Raw genomic sequence first — 18040 nt, 5'->3', positions numbered from 1 at the left:
AATCCAACTTGTTGCTTGATATGTACGTCAAGTAGGCAGAAGATTCACTGAGTCTTTTTTTTTGCTTTTATATGAGAGAAATAGTCTCTTTCTTTCTTTTTTTTTGGACTATCCTCTTCTTGTTTTTTGAATTAATTTATTTTTGAAAGAGAGAGAGAGTGTGAGTGAGCAAGAGGCAGAGAGGGGGAGAGAGAGAGAGAGAATCCCACGAGGAACAGAGACAGGAAAAAAGAGAGAATCCTGAAGTGGGGCTTGAGCTCACTCGATGCGGGGCTCGAGTGTACCTGATGCGGGGCTCAAGCTCACCCAAAGCGGGGCTCAAGCTCATGAACCATGAGACCATGACCCAAGCTAAAGTCAGAGGCTTAATCAACTGAGCCACCCAGCACCCCGAGATAGTCTTTTTCTTATCCAAGCATAATAAGAACTGTTTATAGGAGCAGTGGTTTTTATCAAGGGAAGGTCTCTCTTAACATTCATTCTAACCATATAAAGAATAGTCATGAAGTCCCTACACATCCTGGTTAGCAGTTATCATCTTTCTGTTCTCCATGCAGATTTTAATCCTTCCTTATGATTTATGGATATCTGTTTTTAGTTGATGGCTGACAGATATTACAGCAGCCCCCGATAGCTGATTCTTGGGTCAACTGCAATGATCTCTTATTTGCTTTTCTTTGAAATAAGCTGTTGTGTTAAGGATTAAGGATCAGTAGCTTGGGGAAAAAAAAAAAAGTTTTTCTAATTTACCTGCTCCGTGTTGGTATGCTCTAGCTTCGTTCCAGTGGAAAGACATGAAGGCTTTACACATTAACTATGTGCAATCCAGACATCTGAGGATGGAACCGACGGCTGACCAGTTCATGGTGTATGTCACAGATGGGAAGCGACGCTCCTTGGAGATACCGTTTCACGTTATCATCAACCCCACAAATGATGAAGCTCCTGACTTTGTAGTGCAGAATATTACTGTAAGAAAGATACCAGAATTTTCCATTTCTTTTTTTTTTTATCATTTTCTGATTTTGTTTTCACCTAGCTCATTTACATTGGTCCAAGTGTCCTTAATACATTAAGTTGACTAGAAATGGGGAGAACACTAACTAGATTATATAATGCAATTACTTGAAAAACATGGGTCTAATAATAATGATGGTGATGATAGTAATAATTGCTAACATACAGAATCGCATCAATGCGATTACAGTTGCATATATATATTATATATATAATATATAATATTATATAATATATATAATATATATATATATTATATATATATTATATATATATTAGATGGAGTTCTTACTGGGTTGTAGGTACTATTTCAAGTCCTTTACATGTGTTCATATTGAATACTCACAATAGGCTTTTAGGGTGATGCTATTGTTATTGCTATTGAGTAACTGAAAAAATGAGGCATAAAGAGGTTAGCTTAGTGGCCCAAGATCCCAGGGCTTGGAAGTAAGTGGCATAAGGAGTGGTACATGGGAAATTTGCACCCAGGCAGTTTGATTTCCATAGCATGTCCTCTTAACTAATACTGTAATGACAAGGACTCTTAATTCACATATATTAAGGCATCTTTTTATATATCTATTTATAAAGGTATATGAAATGAAAAAACTATAATTTGAATCATGCTTTTTATGTAGTTTAAAAATATTTTTATGTGAAAATGTTTGTTAGTTTTATTTAAAAATTCAGATATATAGTTAAAATGGCCATGATATCACTCCACAGATAACACCTCTTGTCTTTAAAAACATGATAATAAAAATGTAATTATACAAGTTAGAATATTAAGAAATATACACAATGAAATGTGACAGTCTCTCTCTTCAACAGCCCCTACCCAAAGCCACTCCCCATTGACTGCATTTTTAGTAATCCCCCAAAAATAATTTGTGCACATGCCAGTGATGTGTGTGTATGTGTGTATGTATGTATGTATATATATATAATATATGTGCAATTTTTCTATATGTTTTACTTATAAATCAGGGATCGTATTATACCTACAAATCTCTACTTTAAAAAAAACCTACCTATGTATATTGGGAAACTTTTCATATTAGCATATAATCTTTTAAAACAATTCTATTGTTTATATATTATTATTTAATTCAGACATACGTATAGCAAATCTTGATTAAATGGATGAGCACAGGCTTTGAAATAAGACGAACTTGGGTGTTGCTGTTTACTAGTTGTGGGGTTCTGGACAAGTTATTTTTCTTTATGCTTCTCTTTCCTTATCTGCAAAATGTGCATCAAATCCTTAAGGGGTAGCCATGATGATCAAGGTGGCCAGGCACATACTAGACCCTTAGTAAACAGGTGCCATTTGTATTATTGTTATTATGTTTGTCATCTTTTTTTAAGACACTTCCCAAAGCAAATATGATCTATTTTGAAACCATTATCTAGCCTTATTTGTCACTAAAAATTATCAAATTCTGAATACAAAAGTCTTTATTTGATATGCATTTTCTTTTTTTTTTACATTTATTTATTTTTGAGAGAGAGAGACAGAGCACAAGTGGGGGAGGGGCAGAAAGAGAGGGAGACACAGAATCCGTAGCAGACTCCAGGCTCTGAGCTGTAAGCACAGAGCCCGACGCGGGGCTCGAAATCACAAACCATGAGATCGTGACCTGAACCAAAGTTGGATGCTTAACCAGTGGAGCCACCCAGGTGCCCCATGGATATGAATTTTCTACTGATTGTTCACAGTATATGAGAGTCACCTCACAATGAGATTTGAGAGCCAGCTCCTGCCCTTCCTCTTCTATTGGCCCATGGGTTTCTCTGGAGAGTACTTCGGTAATTATGAGAGAGAGGAAAAACTGTATAAATGATTCCTTCTGTACTTAACTCTATTGTTTTGTATCTATCTAGGGTTGGAGTTTCTGAAATAATTAAGCCATTGGGAAATTGCCCCTTGCTCTTCTCCAAAAGTAATCATGCTTCTTACCTGTGTACTCCTTAGAGAAGCTGTTGAAGAGTAACAAATACAGACCTCCATTGTTATTGGCAAAGCTGGCTTTAAGCTTCAAGTGATTTTGTTGTTTTTTTTTTAATGTTTTTTTTAATGTTTATTTATTTTTGAGAGACAGAGAGAGACAGAGCGTGAGAGGCGGAGGGGCAGAAAGAGAGGGAGTCACAGAATCCGAAGCAGGCTTCAGTCTCTGAGCTGTCAGCACAGAGCCCGACACAGGGCTCGAACTCACGGGCTGCGAGATCATGACCTGAGCTGAAGTTAGACGCTTAACCGACTGAGCCACCCAGGCACCCCCAAGTGATCTTTTAAAATAGTCATATTTATTTTGCTTTCTTGTGGAAAAGTATTTCTCTTGTAGACAGTCAAGCTTGATCAAGTCAGGATGCAACTTGCGAAAAAAAAAATGAGGTTTTAGTTTAAGATATGATAATCCATTTCAAAACTGCTCTGCTAGTAAGCTTCTGCATTTTGTGTATATTGATCTAAACCTTTTATTTACAATCTCAGCCAATGAAGTGTACAAAAAAGAATCCCAAATGTTTTCAATGGGATTTTTCAGTCATGTTGTAAAGTAATTTATCATTTTATAAATGAGAAAGGTTGCCATGTAGTGAGTCCAAGAGTCTTAAGCTTTATGAAGAAGGGTAATTAGAACATATTTTAGGTTGCTTTATTAAAATTCTTGGAGAAAAACACAAGTTATCATCAAAGATAATTTCATAATTGTATCATTGCACATTAAATTATGATGCCATCTTAGTCCTTAATAAGTAAGACCAGGGGTGCCTGGGTGGCTCAGTCAGTTGAGTGTCCAACTCTTGATTTGGGCTCATGACATAATCCCAGGGTCATGGAATGAAGCCCCACGTTGGGCTCCACACTGAGCATGGAGCCTACTTTAGATTCTGTCTCTTTCTCTCTCCCTCTCTCTCTGTCTCTAAAATAATCAAATCAAGTCAAATAAAAAATAAAATAAAATAATGTAAGGCCAGGTACAAGCAAATCAGCATCATTTTAGCCCAAGTATCAGAATGGCAAGTGATTCTTCTTCATCCAAGTGCCGTGGAGACTTGTGGCAGGAAGGCTCTCTCAGTAAGAGAGGCTGAAGAGAAAGGACATTTTCACAAATCTAAACCATATGTATCCTTCATGGCTAACATACCCACCCGGCCATGAAGACATTCCTGGTCTCCTCCACCCTTTTACACTTCTTGTTTAACCATATTTAGTAGCACTAGATATTTTCTTCCTTGCAGTATAATTATGGATGGAGCAGCCTTCACAGTCTCATCTACCTTTAATTTTTTAGCATATTCATATCCTCACAGCATGAAGCACAGTGCATCGCAGATTCCCGATAGACTTCTGTTAAATGTATATGTTCTTCTTATTTATATCTTGCTTTATTTCAAAATAGGAAACAAATATTTCTTTTTTCTCTTTATTCTCACTATGGGAAAAAGATCAAGACAGCTAAGTACCATGTCAAGTTCTAAATGGCTGGATCCCACCTGAAATGAAAAACATTCAGTTCTCTTTGTCCTTAAAGAATTATTAAACCTGAAGTGGGAGGTGGGTGTGGGGGAGGGAGTTTAGGAAAATTAGAGGCATGAGGATTGGGGAGAGATGAGGGGCCCAGAATTAAAATAAACACCATTATGCTTCCAGAAGCATCCTTCTCAATTGTTGTTGATTGCAATCGAAATACAGAAGGTCTTCCCATAATGACCAAAATTAGAAACCTAGCCACCCCCTCCCGTGTGAATAGCTGATATTTGTACTGTTTCTAAAGCAGAAACTTAAGAAATATGAAAGCAACGAGGTCCAGGAGGTTAAAATAACAGATTAGGTTCTGAAGGTGAAGGGTCTACAGTTACTTTTACAACTGAACTCTGTAAATTCCAGAAAGCAAACATTCCTTTGATTGCTTTTTCCCTGACCTTTGAATTATGCGGGGAAAAATTGTGTGTGTGTGTGTGTGTGTGTGTGTGTGTGTGTGTATCCTCTGTCCTTTATGGAAATGAATAAAATGCTTTGAAGTAAGTCTTCAGAGAAAACCGGAGAGGGATTAATAAATGTATTCTTTTCTTCCAAAGTCATGTTAAACAAGCCATTTCTTTTTAGGACTCATTACACACAAATTTCGTAGAAATGTTTCAATAGAGTATCTTAAAATTAGTTCTTTTGGGCAATTTCCTAGCAGAAAGACAAATTTTATTTCTACACACCTGAGCTTTTGACTTGTTTTTGTTCAGGTGTGTGAGGGTCAGAGGAAAGAGTTGGATACCTCCATCATCAATGCTGGTGATCTAGACGTTCCCAAGGACTCCTTGCTGTTCAGCATCACTCATAAACCGCGCCATGGCTTCCTCACCAACGGGATGCTTAGCAAAGAGTTTCCTCCAAATAAGCAGCCTGCCAACCCCAGCCAGAGGCATGAACTTATTCACAGCTTTTCCTTGGAACTTCTCAAGAATGGTATATCACGTTCCACTTCGTTTCATTTGTTCTTGTTGATTTCCTAATTTAGCCCAGAAAAGATAATAATAACTCACAGGAATAAGAAGTGAAGAAATGGCCTTCAACTACTGTATTCATTTATCTCTCAAGGGTTTTCTCTGGGCTCTGGATTAATGTAGGGCATGAAGCCTCGGCTAGAGAGAATGGGTAGTTGAAAAGGAAATAAAATGTCTTCTTTCACTTTGGGAGCATCAATAAAAATGATACTTGTGATTTGGGGTATTTTAGCTCCAACTTTTTCATGTCATAATGAAAAATTCCTTTTTAAAACTACTGAGATCATGGACCTAAATTTGAAGAGATTTGTCTGCCAAAATTTCTATGTTTGAAACGAATATAGAACCACATATAATAACTCATTATTCTCCGTGGAGATAATTTGTTCTTTAAGGAAATGACACATTGGAATAGCAGCCTGAATTATTTTTTAATTGCTCTTTCTAAAAAATCAATTTTATCCCATTTTCCGAATATAAACACACTTTTGAATATTGGAGAAAAAGATGGTTCTAGAATCACTGCCTATTCTCACTCTCCTTCCTGCCTTCACATGTTGTTTCCCCAACCTGAACCCCCTTTGCTGGGCTAGCCAACACTGTGCCTTCAGAACCAGGTTACCTCTGACCTCCCCGTGGAGCACCCCCTCCAGGACTCCAAACTCTTCCCTTCCTGTGCTGGTTTCATCTCTGGGCCGGTTCAACAGTTATTCTGTCTGAATTTTTCCCTTCCCCAACCAGGATAAGTGCTCTGCCTCCAAGTTTATTATGCAATAGTTGTTCAATGTCACATTTGAACTTGAAAAGCTAATTCATATATTTCTTAGTTTTTATCAATTGCAAAGAATGAACTCCCGGCACTTAAGTTGATGATATGACCGAGTTAATAACCATGTGTATCAAATAATACAGTATGTTGTGACAATAGTTTTTTTCAAATATAAGACAAAGGAAAAGAAGTAATTATTCAAATTTTGCTCTCAAGAAAGTCTGTTTTCTAATTAGGTTAAATATTATTATTTATTATATTCTTAGGTTAAATAAGTAGGCATATTGTGTAAGTTCGCACTTACGCAATGATTTTGAAGAAAAAATAAAAGCAGTTTACATGAATTAATCCTTTGGTTAAAAGCTTGGTGGCCTTCTCAGAGACTGGATTTTCATCTTTATTCTTGATTCAGTTAGGGCTACAATTGGTTTAAACTTTAGTATATTCTCACACACATCCCCCACCCCAAACATACAGAACTTCTAAAACTGCTACCACCTTATGTAATCTGAGGTTTTTTCTTATCAATTATGAGAAACTTCTTAGTTTTTATTTATTTATTTTTTAAAAGCCCTTGACTTTTTATTTTCTTTAATTAAAATTTTAAAAAAATTTTAATGTTTATTTTGAGAGAGAGAGAGAGAGAGAGGGAGGGAGGGGGGAGGAGGGAGAGACAGTACGAGCAGTGGAGAAGGAGAAAGAAAGAGAGGGAGCGAGAGAATCCCAAGCAGGCTCTGTGCTTTGAGCGCAGAGCCCCATGTGAGGCTCTCTCTCATCAACCGTAACATCATCACCTGAGTGGAAATCAAGAGTTAGACGCTTAACTGACTGAGCCGTCCAGGTGCCCCAAAATTTCTTATTTTTCAAATGTTAATTGAAAAACATGGTTTGTGATAACTCCAGCTTTTCGTTGTATGGATTTACTGTTCTCTCCTTTCGTACAACTATCTTCCATTTTTAAATATGCAGATAGCCTTTCATTTCTTGAATTTACAAACTACACCTAAACATATCTGATGTCTATTTTTGTAACATAAATCTCAGTCCACATCTCATAGAATTTTTTCACATAAAATTTTATAGTGAGATTATTTGGTAAAAAGAGGTGAGCATTTATAATACTTTGAGGGAAAAAATTGCCGTTGCATGATATGCACGAACATGCCTATTTTCCTAATCAAGAATGAATAGTTTTTTTTTTTAATTTTTTTTTTTAACATTTAATTATTTTTGAGACAGAGAGAGACAGAGCATGAACGGGGGAGGGTCAGAGAGAGGGAGACACAGAATCTGAAACAGGCTCCAGGCTCCGAGCTGTCAGCACAGAGCCCGACGCGGGGCTCGAACTCACGGACCGCGAGATCGTGACCTGAGCCGAAGTCGGCCGCTTAACCGACTGAGCCACCCAGGCGCCCCTAGAATGAATAGTTTTAATAACTTGTGCAAATGTGGTAGTTGATAACAGTCTCTTATCGTGATCTTATTTTGAAATTCTCAGATTATGAGTAATTTACCATAGTTTCATGTCCATTAACCATATATGTTTCAACTTTTGGAAACTGCTTGATAGTGTCCTTTGCCCATTTTTCCATTGATTTATATTAACTTATAAGAGATCATTAAATATTTGATATGTCACATTTTTGTCACACGTTACAGACAAGTTTTTCTAGATTTTATTTGCCTTTTAATTCATGTTTTTTAAGTACAGAAATCACAAACTGTAAGTAGTGAAATTTATCATTATTTTCCTTTACATTTTCTTTCTTTTGTTTTTATAATAGGAAGACATTCGGCATTCAGAAATAAGATATAATTCACATGCCATAATATCTATCCATTTAATTAAGCCTAGAATTCAGAGGTCCTTAGTATATTCATCATCAGGATCAATTTTAGAACACTTTATCATCTCCTAAAAGAAATACCATACTCATTAGCAGTCATTCTCACTCCTTTCTTCCTCAGCCCTTGGCAACCAGTAACCTATTTTTTGTCTCTATAGCTTTGTCTATTCTGACATGTCGGAACCATATAAATGGAATGTACGATCTTTTGTAACTGGTTTCTTTTATCTAACATAATGTTTTCAAGATTCGTCCATATTGTAGCACAAGTCAGAACAACTCCATTCCTTTTCATTCTCAAATAATATTCCATTGTATAGACATGCCACATTTACTTGATCCATTCATCAGTTGATGGGTATTTGGGTCACTTTCACTTTTGACTGTGAACATTCATGTATGTATAAGTTTTTGTATGGATAGATACTATCATTCCCCTTGGGTTTGTATCTGGAGTGGAATTGCTGCATCATGTGATAACTGTGTTTAATATGCTGAGGAACTGCCAAACTGTTTTCCAAAGTAGCTGCATCATTTTATATTCCTACCAGTAATGTGAGAGTTCCGATTTCTCTGCATCCTCACCAACGTTTGTTATTGTCTATCTTTTTATCATAGCCGTCCTGGTGGGTGTGAAATAGTACATCATTGTGATTTTGATTTCATTGCCCTAATTGTTGATAGCGTTGAACGTCTTTTCATGAGTTTGTTGGCTATTTGTCTATACTCTTACATCTTCTTCAGAAAAATGTCTACTCAAATCCTTTGCCAATTTTGTAATTGGGTTGTCTTTTATTATTGAGTTGTAAAAGTTCTTATTATATTTGGAATACTAGACCCTCCCTTATCAGATATGTGATTTGTAAATATTTTCTCCAGTTCTGTGGGCTGTTTTGTGCTTCCTTGATAGTATCATTTTTAGCCTCAAATTTTTAATTTTGTTAAGATCTAAATTATCCACCGTTTTTGTTTTGTTTTGTTTTGGTCACTTGTGATTTTGGTATCTTATCTAAGAAACCATTACCTAACTCAAAGTCACAAAGATTCATTGTTACATTTTCTTCTAACAGTTTTTCTAGGTTAGCTCTTACATTTAGGTCTATTATCTATTTTGAACTAATTTTTGTATGTAGTGTGAGGTAGGGATCCAACTTCATTCTATTGCCTGTGGCTGTTCAGTTGTCCCAGTAACATTTATTGAAAAGACTATTCTTTCCCCATTGAATAGGTTTTGTTCCCCTGATGGGATTCAGTTGATTGTAAATGCATGAGCTCATTTCTGGACTCTCCTCTATTAGATTAATCTATACGTCTATTCTATAACAGTTACACATTGTCTTGATTACTGTAGTTTTGTAGTAAGTTTTGAAAATGGGAAATGTGAGTCTCCAACTTTGTTCTTTTTTAAGATTGTTTTGGCTGTTCTGGTCTCTTGCATTTTCATATGAATTCTATGTAGGTTTTTTAAAAAAAATAGTTTTATATTTAAGTTTTGATTCATCTAGAATTTATTTTGGTTATTGGCTTGAGGTAGGTATCTAACTATAATTTTCTCCAAGTAATGAACCATTGTTTTCATTCAGTTTATTAAATAATATATCCTTTCCTCACTGATTTCTAAATAAGAGCCTTATCAAATACTAAAGTATTTAAATACAATTTTTTAACAAACTAAGAGGGCAATCTTACTTTATAAAGCAGTTTAATTTCACCCTATGTAGTGATTAATGAACTCTTGCTGATACCAATACCTTGGAAATTAAAAGAGATTATGTGTGTTTAAGAATGGCTTAATCATAAGAAAGATTTACTTTCTCTCTTTTTCCCCTTCTTCCAGGAATGAAGTTGATGTATGTGCATGATGACTCAGAGAGCCTTGCTGATGACTTTACAATCCAATTGTCAGATGGGAAACATAAGATATTAAAAACGATTTCAGTAGAAATCACCCCAGTTAATGATGAGAAACCAATGCTGAGCAAGTAAGCTACCTGAAGAATCCTTTTCAGATGCTCTAGAAAATTCTGAAGTCTGGAAGATTAGGTGCAAATGTAATGTGTGTCTTCCAGACAGAAATGAGTCTTTGACAACTCCTGTCTTTCACAACTTGTCCCAACTACTCAGAAACCTAGAACCATGACTGCAAATGTTAGTTAATACAACATCTCCCTAACAATTCTTAGGTACACCCTTTAATTATTTGATTTCCATCTAAAAGTTCTACTTAGTTGTAAATAATTAAGAATGACTGAACCTACAATATGGAATGAACGGTGTACCAAGTATTTGAACACATGTATATATACACGCACCTGCATGCGCACACACATACCAAAGTGCAATAGATGTGTAGATTTAACTAGAATGTGGTCATATTAACTGCAGACAGTCCTCCCTGTGAAATTGATCAAACTTTTACCTAAGAGTGGCTGAGGGAAATATATACATGCCATTTCTATCATCATCTTGGTATTTCAGTATCCACCAGTCCCCTGTGTTCCATATGGATCAACTCTCCCCTGCTACCTGATATCAAAATGATCACTTAAATGATCATTTAAAAATTCTGCGCTGATATTAATTGCAGACTGTCTCAGTATCTCCCTCTGCAGTTGATCAGTTTGAAAATAGGGTACAGAGGCTTCATCAATTATATTTCTATAGTTCTGGTCATTTCTCTTATTACCAGCACTGTACAAGGGTAAAACTTTAGAAGGCTCAACTTTCTCTAATGCTGGATGCGGAGAAGTGTCTGCTTCTTGGGACCTCTTTGACCACTTCACCCCAGTATTCAATGGTGCAGCAGTGAGAGGCATTGTGTAGACAGTCCTAGCTTTTCGCAGGAAGTGAATAACTTCCTAAAAATGTGTAAACCCCCAAAGTCTCCTCCACTTTGCAGAAATGAGGACCTCAAACAAGTCCCTTCTCTAGCCTGCCATTCCTTCATGGGCCATCAGTAAGGTCCTTGAAAGTCATTATGGGAAAAACTGATGATAGTTTTTTGGAGGGTTGCATCTCGGACGTGAGTTTAACGAAAAGTATTCAGGAGAAATTTTCATTTTCTATTATATAGGTGGAATGTTGGACTGGCATGACCTTGATTTATAAAAGTGAAAATATGAAGGGTATTGCAGTAATATGAATCCTCTGTCTGATGACCTGACTGCATCTGAGAGGAAGAAAGAGAGATAAAAACTAGTGTTTATTAAGTGCTTACTATGTGACAGACACTGTACTGGATCCTTTTACAGAATGTATTTCCTTAAATCCTCGCCAGAATTATGGGAAGTAGGTATCATTATCCTTACTAAGAAAACTGAGACCAGACTAGTAAAATAACAGGACACTCACTCACCTCTGTCTGACTTACTATTTCCTGCTATGTTCTTGCCAATAAACTGCCTGGGAGAGTTCATCTACAGAATTGCCAAATCTCCTTCAACTCTCTTCCCAGTCCCTTCTTTTTCTTTCTTTTCTTTTCTTTTTTCCTTTTCTCCTGCGGAGCGGTAGTTATATTCCCCCTTCTTTCCCTTCCTTGTGTATCCTTGGGTGGATCACCTTTTGCCTCCTCCCAGAATGTGCTCCGTTATTTTTTTCTCTCACGTCGTTAGTCTCTCCCTTTCCGTTCCTTCTGCTAACAAGGACGGGATGTAGTTAGTGGTTAAGAGAGCAGATTCTGCAGCCAGACTGCCTTGGTTCAGCCGCTGACCAGTTGTGTGGCCTCGAACTTGTCACTTAACCTCTCCCGGCCTCTTTGTCAGCCTCTTTGTAAGCGGGGATAATAACAGCATCCTTTCCACAGGGTTGTAGCAAGGCTTAAGTGAATTAAAAGACGCAAAGGCGCTTGAAAGACTGGCCAGTACCTAGTGAATGCTCCTGAGTGTTAATTATTACCATTATTGCAAGCAGGTATTCTCATCCTAAAAAACTAAAACTGCGAAGATGACCCAGTTCCTCATTTATTTCAGTGCCAAATTATTTGGAGGAATCAGCTTGTGCTTGCTTCGGCCATTTCTGCCCAACCTCCCCCACTTTATTAAAGCTGCTCCCTTAAAAGTTACCCTGGGCTTTCCCAATGGAACGAATGGCTCGTCTTACCTTGCTGGACCTCGTTAGAGCATTTGGCACCATTTCTTTGGTAATTCCTTTTAGATGCTGTCGTAGATACTTTTGGTTCTCTGGGTCATGCTCTCTTGGCCCCCCGACCCCTCCCCCCACTCTGATTATAGTCGCTCTTGTGGCAGAATGTGCCACACACACTGTCGGGGCTGCTTTACAAGTGCCCTCAGTGTGTCACCTCACTTGCTGGGTGGCACAGGGATTCTCCGAAGCAGCACTGGCTCATTCCGCCCATGTCCAGACACCGCAGAAAGCACTCTGATGGTAGCTCGTAACCTGTGGGAGCTAGTGGATGAAATAAATGTCCCACACTTCCATCCTTCAGCAGTACAATTTGAAGCATATTCTGCATGATTCTTCAAAGGACCCTCAGGAGCACTGAGCCCCATTGCTGGAAAAACAGCTTTTGTTGCCTTTCCCTCCTGCCCTGTCTCACTCCTCGCCTCTTTCTCTTGCTTCCTGGGATCACTTCCCAAATAAATTACCTGCACCGCAGTCCTTGTCCCACACTCCCTTTCAGGGTAACTCACACTATGACATAATTTCTTCTCCTTTGGCCCCTCTGGCATTTAATTCTGACACTTTCTTCCTGCCAAACTCCTTACCTTCTTCATCACATTGGCTTCCTTTCTGCATTGATTAATCTGTTTCTGTCAATGGCACCACCAATCTCCATAAGCAACCAGTCAACTGATTCGTGAGGCTTCTAGGAGTGATGGGATTAATATTCTCTAGGAAAGAGGTGAGTAAAAATCCCTTGCTACTGCCAGGGAAGATGTCAGTCCTGGAGAGGGTAAGAAAGGCACCAAGTAAGAGTGGTTAGAAGTGAGGTGTCTGGGCTCTGGCTTCTCAGCAGGGACGCAGAAGGCGGTTGGAATGCCGGCTGGTCCTTTATCTGCATCCCAAGGAAACGTCCGGTTTTTATTGGAAACCAATCTGTCAAGTTGGACAGAGTTTGGCCAAAAGCTAGAAACACAGGTGGAAAGAAATCCCTTCCTCACTTTGGTGAGACCGGGGCAAATGGCTATGTCGGCCGTGGAAGGAATAGCACCAGAGAGGACCTGAGAACCACAGTAGAGGCATTTATGGTGGACACAGCAGCCACCTTCTCTTCAGGACACCACGGGCTAACCTGGCCGCTGGAGCACTTGGAAACGATCAGTCGCTGTGAAGAGAAAGCTAGCTACTCAGAACGTCACCAGGGGATGGGGGAGTGATGTCCAGGGCCGTGGATGGCCCAAGTGTCACCCAACTCATACTGGTATTTCATAGAGGGTACCAGAACACCCGTGGATAAGCCATTTAATCTCTTTACGTAAGTTTTTGTTGGTGAAATTAGAATGACAATACCTTGGCTACTTAGGTCCTGAAGCTGTTGTGGTAGCAGATGAAATATTGGAAACCAACCCACTTTATAAGAGAAATTACAACATAAAGTTGTGAAGTTCAATGCACGTTAACCGTTAGAAGGATTTAATTACCTCATACCATCTTCCTCGTTGCCGACTGATTGTCTTTTTAGGACGCTCAAGTGTAAAGGGAAATGAGAGCCCGTTTCACAAGTGCGACTCATCACTGGATGAGTCCATATACGTGGGATGTGGAACATCATCCCCCAATTGTTGAAGATTGGGAACTGTAATAGTCATTCTGAATGACCCCTGTGAAAGCAATGCCTTCTATTTTCCTGTCGACCTCGACATCTTCCTTTTTACAGGAAGGCTGAACTTACAGTGAAAATGGGTGAAGCTCGAATTGTTTCTAGTGCCATTCTTTCGGCCATAGATGAAGACTCACCCAGGGAGAAGATTTACTATTTATTTGAAAGGCTTCCCCAAAATGGGCAACTTCAACTTAAGGTTAGTGGCCTTTTTACTTTTGTTTTTCAAAACTAATGTGACAGGTATAAATTTTCTTAATACACAGATTTCTGTAACTGAATTTATTCTCTCACAGCCATCTTTTGCCCAGAGGTAGAGAATTTAATTTTCTTGGTTTGGGGTGAGCTCACACTCTACTCAGTTTTCTTTACTCAACTAAGGGTATATTCAACCAGTAATAAGGTTCTTTATTGTTCCCTGTCCCCTGGGATTGTACCTAAATTTTGGGAGAGGGGGTTACTGGGGTAAATCAAATTGTCTAACTTCTGGCGAGAGCCAGGCATCCTTTGAGATATCTTAATTCCCACCACATTAAAAACGTTTGTAACGGACTACTCTGAAGAGCAGTTGTTGTGGATATTTACAATCTGATTCTAAAGTTCATATGGAGAGGCAAAATACCCAAAATAGTGAGCAAAAAGGAGTGCACAATTAAAGTAATCACATTACCTGACTTCAAGACTTACGATAAAGCTGCATTAATTCAGTTAGTGTGGGTTTGGTGAAAGAACAGACAAACAGATCAGTGGAACCGAATAGAGAGTCCAGAAGTAGACCCTCCCAAAAATACAGTCAGCGGATCTTTGGCAAAGGAGCAGAGGCAAGACAGTAGAGAAAAGATACTCTTTTAACAAATGGCGCTGCTCCCCAGTCTGATTCAGACTGTGTGCATGACAACCACGGAGTAGCCCGACACAAATTATGGATCAGTCACTTGAAAAGGTCACTTGAGTAATCCATCAAAACGTTTATTTGAATGGTGGATTAAAGCCAGCAACAATAACCACCAACCATCCCCAATGTGATTATTTGACTGAGCGCTTAACTTATAATAGTCCTAGAAGAGCAGCGAGGATTCATTCTTCGTGGAACAGCTTGATTGTCTTAGATTGTAGGCACCATAGAGAATCAGAATAAAGAGCAATCGCTGATTCACATTGAGGTACAGCTGTGTCCTTATTTCATTTCAAAGAGTAATGAAGCAGAAATGCAGTGAGAGCTCACACATTTGGGTAGTATGGGAACTGAAGTGTTTTGGGTGTGTGAAAATCCAGATGGGTCCAGGTTCCCGGTACGGCACCACCGAGTCTCCCAGCTCCCTTGGGGTGTTCCAAGTCTCTCCAAGACCCGGGACCAGGACCCTAGGATTCCTGGACTTTCTCAAGGGTTCTTCTATTCTGGTTGACTTTCCTTAGTTGGCCCCACCTTAAGCCTGACTCTCTTCCTCTTTGGGGGCTTGCAAAGATTTTCGTCAAATCAAAGCTGGCATTTGGGAGTGCAGATGGGGAATTGTATGGAGATGGGAGATAGCAAAAGATATCTTCTGTATTTGCTTTCTCAGAAAAGATTACAAGAGAGAAAAGTTAAATAGAATTGCAGGCTGTCCAGTTTAAAACTCCAAGGAGACTTTTAAAAAATGAAACTTGCAAACAGATCTTAGGTGGAAACACATAATGAGCTTGATTGTTACAAAATAACTAACTTTCACCCAGTGAGCACTAGGACAGAACATACCTCTGTAGAAACATCAGATGAGCAGAAATATTAAAGAGGAGGAAACTTGATCAAATAGGGTAGAAAGGGAAGGGGTAACATGATGAAGGGAGGGCAGGACAAAGCATTTTTTGCTAGGAATTTAGAATCTGTGGAATGACGTGCCAAAGGAAAGAAAACAAACAAACAAACAAAGTTTCACATTTTTATTTTAATCTCTCAAACCAGACAAGGAAAAGCACGAGATAATATGGTAGAGTAAATTTGTAAGATGACATTTTTCTTGAATTATGCCAAGTAACTTTTATGAGCTATTGTTAGGGAAAGCTAACTGGGAGTAAATACATCCATTCTATTTTTTTTTTTTCTATTTCAGATTAGTCCAGTGATAAACAAGTTTGAAAAAAAAAATAGGTTTGATTAATTGTACAATGATAGGACCTAGGAAAAAAAAAGGAAACCTCAAATGAAACACATTTAATTTTTAAAGAATCAATTTCAGAAGCTCGATTACCCACCTGCTCTCATTCATTGGAATATTCAATCAGCTATGATTGCTTATGATAAATACCTTGGAAGTGGCACTGCTGTTGAATTGCCACACGACTGTCAAAAATCCTTTAGTTGAAGGTAGTTCTTTCCCCAAGGTCTTAATTTGTTTTAATATATTTCTTTGAAAGGAAAAAAAATAAGGTAAAATGGCAAAAAAAAAAAAAATTGCATCTGGAGATTCCCTGAAATATCATTTATATTGGAGGTTTACAGGGGACATGGAAAATGTCCACTAACACAGCTTGGAAGGAAAACACCACGGGCGGCTGACTAACTCTGGCACCTTTCAGCTAGGGAGGGACTGGGTCCCTCTCCACCCTGGCATGAAGTGCACTCAGGAGGACGTCGATCTGAACTTGCTGAGATACACACACACCGGGGCAATGGACTCCCAGAACCGAGACAGCTTTACCTTCTACCTCTGGGATGGTGACAACAGGTCACCGGCATTTGACTGTCACATCACCATCAAGGATATGGGAAAAGGTAAAAAAGCATCTCTATCAGGGTTATTGGTCCGAACTGAGCTGCTGGAAGCACTGAAAGGTTTTCAACTACCTTCCTTCTTTCCTTCCTTCTCCCTCCTTCTGTCTTCCTCCCTCTCTCCTTTCCTTTTTGCCTTCTGTCCTTTGTACCTAAAATTCCATCATGTATGATTTGCTTCTTTGACTCCTCACCCGCTTTGCCTGGGAGCTACGGGGTTCATGACAGAAGTCCTTCTGTTTGTTATTTTTAGTTATTTTAAAGAGCCTATTGGGAATTTAACCTTGCCCACAAGATGGCTGCACAGGCTGCTTAGAACAGTCAGGGTTTTCTGCTATAAGTGAAAGTTTACCAACTCCATGAGATAACTCTAATTTTTTTTTTTCAACGTTTATTTATTTTTGGGACAGAGAGAGACAGAGCATGAACAGGGGAGGGGCAGAGAAAGAGGGAGACACAGAATCGGAAACAGGCTCCAGGCTCTGAGCCATCAGCCCAGAGCCCGACGCGGGGCTCGAACTCCCGGACCGCGAGATCGTGACCTGGCTGAAGTCGGACGCTTAACCGACTGTGCCACCCAGGCGCCCCGTGATAACTCTAATTTTATCGCCCAGAAGTGAATTATTAGTTGAAAATGAAGTTTCATGGGAAAAACATTTCCAATATAATAATAAAAAAGGAACTATAAATATATTTTAAGATTGAAAAATTATAAAAAGGAACTTTGCCATCGAAAAGGTTAGTCTGTTGCTCTTTTGGCCTTGAAAGTGCTGATACAGACTCTTTTAGGGGCAAGGGAGAGCATGATGAGACACTAAGCTTCTCTTGAATTAAGCAACCATTTGTATAATAGGACTCAGCAGTGTATAAATGGTAGCAGGAGGAAGGTGAAAAAAATACTGGAAAGGAAGTTCAACAGGGCAAAGTGTAAGCCCTTCGTGCCTAGCTGTCACTACCCCATAATTTTGCTTAGAGTTTACGTGAAGACGGTAAGTCCATTTCTTGTTCCTCTGTATAGTCCCAGGATCTCTGTATTTCTAGGACCAAGCATATTCTCGAATCTCCAGTACGTTCTTGAATGACTGAATGCTTCCTTTTTGCCTTGCTACCAGGAAGCTCTGAGTGCGGTGTAAACCTTACATCGTGTGTGTGATAGAATTACAATTGCCCTGAATCTTTTCTCTTTTTAATTTCAGTCAGCTTGATTGATTTTAAGAAGTTTATTTGGGAATATAAAATAACATATTTCATTTGCTTGTTTCCTGATCATAAAAGACGTTCCTTGAAGACGTCCAGTAGGTAACCCTCAGATAAGCTAGACACATTTCTTTCTCTCTGCAAAAGTAAGGCTACTGCGTTCATCATAAATATATGTC

General features: G+C 38.7%; 1 protein-coding gene across 1 annotated transcript in view; it reads left to right on the top strand.

The window, feature by feature from the left end:
* LOC115499685 (FRAS1-related extracellular matrix protein 1-like) overlaps positions 1–16579 on the top strand; it is a 34555-nt gene extending 17976 nt beyond the window's left edge. The window contains exons 5-9 of the mRNA XM_032595628.1: positions 775–971; positions 5260–5482; positions 9974–10118; positions 13973–14114; positions 16476–16579. Of these exons, the coding sequence (XP_032451519.1) occupies positions 775–971; positions 5260–5482; positions 9974–10118; positions 13973–14114; positions 16476–16508 (740 nt within the window). The 3' untranslated portion in view covers positions 16509–16579. The remainder of the gene's footprint in view (positions 1–774; positions 972–5259; positions 5483–9973; positions 10119–13972; positions 14115–16475) is intronic.
* Positions 16580–18040: the final 1461 nt, after the last annotated feature.

The sequence above is a fragment of the Lynx canadensis genome, chromosome D4 (assembly GCF_007474595.2).
Source record: "Lynx canadensis isolate LIC74 chromosome D4, mLynCan4.pri.v2, whole genome shotgun sequence".
Lineage (NCBI taxonomy): Eukaryota > Metazoa > Chordata > Mammalia > Carnivora > Felidae > Lynx > Lynx canadensis.
This window is presented reverse-complemented; position numbering and strand designations above follow the sequence as displayed.